The sequence below is a fragment of the Myotis nattereri genome (assembly GCF_964212035.1).
Source record: "Myotis nattereri genome assembly, chromosome: Y".
Lineage (NCBI taxonomy): Eukaryota > Metazoa > Chordata > Mammalia > Chiroptera > Vespertilionidae > Myotis > Myotis nattereri.
Genome location: NC_138094.1, coordinates 1,277,896 through 1,285,336, shown reverse-complemented (window position 1 = coordinate 1,285,336; position 7,441 = coordinate 1,277,896). Strand labels below are relative to the sequence as shown.

Here is a 7,441-nt window from a genome sequence, read left to right as displayed (position 1 = left end):
AGGTTCTATGTCAACTGTCATGAAAAGATAGTATAAAAATTCCATAGGACCATGTTACCTTCAAAGAGTCATATTTTACCTTAAGTACGTTTTGTACACTTTGTTTTAGAAGAGAGATCTAAAGCTAAATAGAAAGGAAAGTTGAGATTAATAAATTTACAGAATAAACCAAAGGCAAAAACAAACACCACCTTAAAAACCATAAAGATAAAAGCTGTGTTAAAATGCGCTTGGAGACCTGATCCCCTGTCTTTCGATGCCAGGACCAAAGAAGCGAGAGACTCTGAGAAGCTGTGGCTGTTGCTCCTTGGACCACGGAGTGGTCATGGCCGAGCTCCCTTCGAGGTTGCACCTCACCTCGCACCCCTTCTGCCTGAGGATCCTTGGGCCCTCGGTGTATGAGGATGAGAAGCAGCGCACGTGGGTGCATCTAGTCATGGAGACAGGAGGTGTCCTGCAAGTACGGTTGCGCCAGGAAGACATCTCCAGGGGGCAAATCGCACTCACCACCAGTCCGCTGAACTCGAGCACCATGCCTTTTACGTGGCTTCTATACGCTGATAGCGAGTACGTGGACTCCATGTGCAGGTTCTGGCGCATTGTGCACCACATCAAGGAGGATGGAGTGGAGGAGATTATGCTTGAGTTGAGAGACAACTCGTAGGACATGTGATGGGGTCCCTGGCTCATGTCATCCTGAGCCCCAGTCCTGCTGTCCTGCTGGTGGGATGTGTATAGTTTTGTTCAACTTTTAACTTAGCTCTGCTGTTCTATCCTCCACCCCCTGGGTGCAAGGGCACATTGATCTCTCTCTTTCTCTCTCTCTCTCTCTCTTTCTGCTTCTTCTTCTTCTTCTTCTTCTTCTTCTTCTTCTTCTTCTCATCCTCCTCCTTTCTCTCTCTCTGTCTATCTCTCTCTGTCTCTCTCCCTCTTTCTCAAATCAATAAAAGCATGTTGAGCCAAGCTTCTGTTTCTCAGTGGTTGTGGGACGACCTATGAACCTGGAGGTCACGTTTCGATTCCTGGTCAGGGCACAGACATGAATTAACCAATGAGCCCTAGCTTACTCGCTCAGTGGATATAGGGTTGGACTGTGGACTCTGGAAGGTCCCAGGTTCAATTCTGTTCAAGGGAACATGCTCTGGTTGTGGGCTCATTCCCCAGAAGGGGGTTACAGGAAGCACCTGATGTATGATTCTCTCTCACCATTGATGCTTCTCCCTCCCTTCCTGTAGGAAATCACTCCTATATAATAAAAGCCTAATATGCTAGGTGTCCAGTCGACTGGTCATCTGTTGAACCATTCAAAGTGTAATATGCAAATTATATACTACGATTGATCAACTCCTCACTATGACATGCATTGACGACCAGGGACAGGACATTCAGACTGGTATGTCAGCTTGTTGCTGGGGTCTGGCAGATTGGGAATGAGTGAGACATGCTGGACACACCCTAGACTCCTCACAGGGTCCGTCCACAGCTGGCCAACCTCCCGTGTCTCTCCGCAGACCTAATGGGGCACCAGTGTGGTGCCTTGGCCTGGCCTGTGCCCTCTCGTAAATTGGGAACCCTCTGGGAAAGTCAGAGAGCCAGTTTCAGCCAATCCCTGCAGGTGAGTCTGAGGCACCACACTGGTGCACGAATTTGTGCACTGGACCTCTAGTAAAAATATATTAAATAGAGAAAGACAAGGGAAAAGACCTTAAGCCTGAAAATATTAGCCCAGCCCGGGTAGACAAGGCTCAAAGACATCACTGGAAATAATTTTTGTTTCAATGACCAGCGTTCTCATAGTTTGAACTCCGGAGGTTCGTCAACCGATACTACAGTCTCCAAAAAAAGAACCAAAGTTTGGGGGATTATTGGTGTTTTATGCTGATCATCTCTTTCCTTTGAGGAATTATGAGGGATGCCAGGGCTCATCTCCTTAAGGCTCGAACTGGCTCTGTGTATGGCTTTAGCATCTAGCTCTGGATGCATTTGAGTTTTTAGTTCTGTTTAGCACTAAACAGCCCAAAATAAAGCCCAGCAATCATAAAATTGATCTAGCATCGCACCAGAGAAAGGCGGCTGGAGAGGGAGCTGGAGGGAGCCCCAGAAGTCAATTTCAGGGCATCCATGGTTGCATTAAAGAGATCACTGACTGCTGATTAAATTCTCCTCTTGCAGGAAAGTTTTTGGATATGAACATGAAGTCTTTTAAGGATGAGGACTGGGGAGTGTGAGGGATGTGTGTCTAAGGTGTGTTTCTCATATTCAAAATACTGCACTTCGGGCCCGGCCAGCGTGGCTCAGTGCCTGAGCGTTGACAGATCAACCAGGAGGTCAGGGTTCGATTCCCGTTCAAGGGCACATGCCTGGGTTGCGTGCTCGATCCTCTGTAGGGGGTGTGTGGGAGGCGCTCAATGCGAGATTCTTTCTCATTAAGGATGTTTCTTTCCCTCTCGCTTTTCCTTCCTCTCTGAGTCAATAAAAACATTTAAAAAAATATTAAGCAAGTGTTGCATTCACATTAAATGCAAATCATTTTAAAATGCTTGATTTTTTTTTTTTTTTTTGGTTAAACATACAAGGTGGGTATTCATTTAAAGTGGACCTAGCGCCTGAGCTGGTTTGGCTCAGTGGATAAAGAATTGGCCATTTTTTTCAAATATATATTTAATGATCTCAAAGAGGAAGGGAGAGGGAGAGAGTTAGAAACATCCATCATGAGAGAATCATGGATCGGACACCACTTGCAAGTCCCTCACTGGGGATCAAGTCCACAACCTGGGCATGTGCCCTTGAACGGGAATCAAACCCGAGACCCATCAATTCGAAGGCTGACACTCTATCCACTGAGCCACACCGGTCGTGGCCTTTTTGACTTTTTCAAACAGTGGAAACGCCTTGAAGAAGAAGGAAGCATCTCAGCATTCCTGTCACAGTGGGAATTACAACTCACGTCACCATACTTTCCACATTGTTCCTGTAAATGCAGACTCTGACTAATAATGAAGATTGTAGGTAAACAGCATGTTTGTATAAGAATCCTAGGAACAAATTTTACAAGAATCCTAGGAACAAACTCTGACCTTCCCAGTTCTGAAAGATTTGATGACCTTCAATCTTAGAACCAGGAGGACAAAGGCTAGGATGACACACACTGGACCAACACCTGACCACTTGCAAGATCCTTATCAGATTGGACTGTGCCTGTGGTCACAGAGAACTTCTCAAGCCCCGCCCACTGACCTCTTTGCTCTGTTTGGCCTCTCCCTCCTTATAAAAGTCTCTGCCTGCACTGAGATGTACAGATGGGTTTTGGAAAGAGCATCTCCATGTTCTCAGGTTGCCGGCACGGGAATAAACGTCTTTCCTTCCTAACCACCACCTGTCTCAGGGGACTGGTTTCTGGTGTGTGAGCCAGGAGAACCTTGTTTTTCTGGACACATTACTATTACATGGACTCCATGGAACAGGTGTATCTTGGCCATTTTCTTTCTTCTGCAGGTGACAGGGGGAAGCAGAGACTGGTCACAGAGGAAAAGAAAGAAGAATGGTGCCTTGCCTTCTGAGCAAGAAGAACAAGTAAGAAAAATATGGATGGGAGGAGGAGGAGGAAGCATTGGGGATGGAGTCTGATCTGAGGGAGGAGTTTGGACTTTGTGGACTGAAGTGAGTTTAGCAACAAAACCACACAGCTCTTGCCAAGAGCATGGCTGAGGTTTGGGGAATGGAGAGATCATTCTATCAGTGATGTCATGAGACCTCGGGAATCCTACTTGCTGTTTCACCTGTCACTTTGCTTCCTGTTTTACTGATCAGCTATCCCAGGTGTCTGTCTGTCCCTGAGTAGTTTGGTCTTGCCTCTCTCACCAGCACTTGAGAAGCAAGACAGCTGTTAAGAAGCCCACCTGGACGCAGACGTTAGCTTTGTTCCTCTGCCAGCTGTTAAAGGTAAAGCATATTATTTGCATGGGGTGGGTATTGCATATTACTTCTGTGGTCTGTGATTTCCCTCTGAGATGAACAGATAGAAGGTGCTGTTGTCAGGACAAAAAGAAAAGTTGAACCAACTACAAACTTTAATTAAGAAAAAAATAAAAGAAAAGAATAGAAAAGAAATAAAGAGCCCGGCTGCCATGTCTCAGTTTTTTAGCTTAAGCCTAGGAACCAGGAGCTGTCGATTAGATTCCCAGTCATGACACATGCCCGGGTTCCAGTCTTGATCCCCAGAAGGGGACATGCAGGAGGAAACCGTTCCTAGATTCTCTGTCATCATTGATCCTTCTCTTTCTCTCCCTCTCCCTTTCTCTCTGAAATCAGTAAAACTATATAAACAAAGAAAGAATAGTCACGGCACAGGAAAGTAGAGCCTTGAGTCAATCCAATATAATAAAAGGCTAATATGGAAATCGAAAAACGGCAGAACGACTGGTCGTTATGACACGCACTGAAGACCGGGGGCAGATCCTCATGGCAGGAGCTGTCTACTGGTGGTCAGTGCGCTCCCAAAGGGGGAGCTCCGCTCAGCCAAAAGCCAAGCTCACAGCGGCTGAGCACAGGGTGGTAGTGGGAGCCTCCATGGCAGCACTAAAGCGGGCCTAAGACTTCAGTTGGACATCCCTCAAGGGGTCCCGGAATGGGAGAGGCTGCAAGGTTGGCTGAGGGACCCACTTGAGTGCATAAATTTTGTGCCCTGAGCCTCTAGTAATATTATATCATGTGTGTACCATGTCAGATGTGTATGAGATTAATTGCATGATTTCTCAGTCCATTATACAATGTCTAATCATTGGGGTGTACCTCTGAAATGAACCTAATGTTCTATGTTAACTCATTTAAAAAATGTTTTTAAAATTCCGTAGGACCATGTAACCTTCATAGAGTCATATTTTACATTAAGTACATTTTGTTCAGGTTGTTAGAGAAGAGAGATCTCAAACTAAAAAGAAAGAAAAGTTGAGATTTATAATTTTGCAAAATAAACCAAAGGCAACCATAAACACAACCGTAAAAACCATAAAGATAAAAACTGAGGTAAAATGTTTTTGGAGACCCGATCCCCTGTCTTTCGATACCAGGACCAAAGTAGCAAGAAGCTCTGAGAAGCTGTGGCTGTTGCTCCTTGGACCACGGAGGTGTCATGGCCGAGCTCCCGTCGAAGGTGCACCTCACCTCGCACCCTATGTTACTGAGGATCCATGGGCCCTCGGTGTACAAGGATGAGAAGCGGCGCAGGTGGCTGCATCTCGTCATGGAGACAGGAGGTGTCCTTCAAGTACGGTTGCACAGGGAAAAAATCCCCAGACGGCATATCGCACGCACCACCAGCCCGCAGACCTCGAGCACCATGCCTTTGCTGTGGACGCTCCAACCTGGCAGCCAGTACCTGGATTGCCTGAGCCGGTTCTGGCGCATCGTGCATCACATCAAGGACAATGGCGTGGAGGAAATGGTCCTTGAGTTGAAAGAAAACTCGTTGGACAGGTGATGGGTTCCGTGGCTCTTGTCAACCTGAGTCCCCGTGCTGCTGGCCTGCCGGTGGGACGTGTATAGTTCTGTTCACCTATTTAAAAAGCTCTGTTGTTCTATCTGCCACGCCCTGGGTGCAAGGGCACATTGATGTCTCTCTCTCTCTCTCTCTCTCTCTCTCTCTCTCTCTCTCTCTCTCTCTCTTTCTGTCTCTCTTTATTCTTGTTGTTGTTGTTGTTGTTGTTCTTCTTCTTCTTCTTCTTCTTCTTCTTCTTCTTCTTCTTCTTCTTCTCCTCCTCCTTTCTCTCTCTCTCTCTCTCTGTCTCTGTCTCTCTCTTTCTCTCTCTCTCTCTCTCTCTCTCTCTCTCTCTCTCTCTCTCTCTCTCCCTCTCTCTCAAATCAATTTTGAGCCAAGCTTCTGTTGCTCAGTGGTTGAGAGACGACCTATTAATCTGGGAGTCAAAGGTCGATTCCTGTTCTGGGCACAGACAACAATTAACCAATGAGCCCTAGGTTGTTTGGCTCAGTGGATAGAGGGTTGGACTTTGGATTCTGGAAGGTCCCAGGTTCAATTCTGGTGAAGGGCACATGCTCTGGTTGTGGGCTCATCCCCAATAGGAGTCGTTCAGGAGGCACCCGATGTATGATTCTCTCTCATCATTGATGTTTCTCTCTCCCTTCCTGTATGAAATGAGTCCTATATAATAAAAGCCTAATATGCTAAGTGTCCAGTCAACTGGTTATCTGTTCAACCAATCAAAGCATAATATGCAAATGATATACTAAGGTGGCTCAACTGCTCGCTATGACATGCATTGACCAACAGGTAAAAGACATTCAGATTGGTAGGTCAGCTTGCTGCTGGGATCTGGCTGATCTGGACTGAGTGAGACATGCTGGACACACCCTGGAACCCTCCCATGGTCCCTCCCCAGCTGGTCAACCTCTCAAGTTCCTCCCCAGACCTAATGTGGCACCGGTGGGGTCCCATTGCCTGTCCTGTGGCCTCTCATAATCTGGGACCCCTCAGGGGATGTCAGAGTGCCAGTGTCAGCCCGATCCCTGCAAACCAGGCCAAGGCACCACACTGGTGCAAGAATTCGTGCACTGGGCCTCTAGTAAAAATATAGTAAACAGAGAAAGAGAAAAAAAAAGACCTTAAGACTGAAAATATTAGCCCAGGACCCAAAGACAAGGCTCAAAGTCATCACTGGAAATAGTTTTCATTTCAATGACCAGCGTTCTCATTGTTTGATCTCCTGAGGTTCGTCAACCGATACTATCCTCTCCAAAAAAGAACCAATGTTTGCAGGATTACGGGTGTTTTATGCTGATCATCTCTTTCCATTGAGGAATTATGAGGGATGCCAGGGCTTGTCCCCTGAAGGCTCGAGCCGGCTCTGTGTATGGCTTTAGCATCTAGCTCTGGAGGCATTTGGATTTTTAAGTGTGTTTAGCACTAAGCAGCCCCAAACAAAGCCCAATATCATACAACTCATTACCATCGCACCAGACAGAGGTGCCTGGAGGGGGGACCAAGGGGAGCCCCAGAAATCAATTTCAGCGCATCCATGGTTGCATTAAAGAGATCACTGACTGATGAATAAATTCCCTTCTTGCAGGGAAATGTTTGTAAATGAATATTGAGCCCCTTAAGGCTGAGGACTGGGGAGCATGAGGGACGTGTTTCCAAGTTGCATTTCTCATATTCAAAATATTGCACTTCCGGCCCGGCGGGCGTGGCTCAGTGGTTGAGCATCAACCTATCAACCAGGAGGTCATGGTTCGATTCCCGGTCAAGGACACATGCCCGGGTTGTGGGCTCGATCCCCAGTAGGGGGCGTGTGGGAGGCAGCCGATCCGTGATTCTCTCTCATCATGGATGTTTCTCTCGCTCTCTCTTTTCCTTCCTCTCTGAGTCAATAAAATCATTTAAAAAATATTAGCAATTGTTGCATTCAGATGGCATGCATATTGTTTT

General features: G+C 46.6%; 1 protein-coding gene across 1 annotated transcript; it reads left to right on the top strand.

Annotated features, from left to right (window-relative positions):
- Window positions 1-325: 325 nt before the first annotated feature.
- Window positions 326-664, top strand: LOC308512237 (T-cell leukemia/lymphoma protein 1A-like; the record flags this gene model as incomplete). The annotated part of the gene is made up of 1 exon (XM_081082036.1): window positions 326-664. The coding sequence occupies one exon, from the start codon at window positions 326-328 to the stop codon at window positions 662-664; it is 339 nt and encodes a 112-aa protein (XP_080938162.1).
- Between the last annotated feature and the right edge of the window lie 6,777 nt (window positions 665-7,441).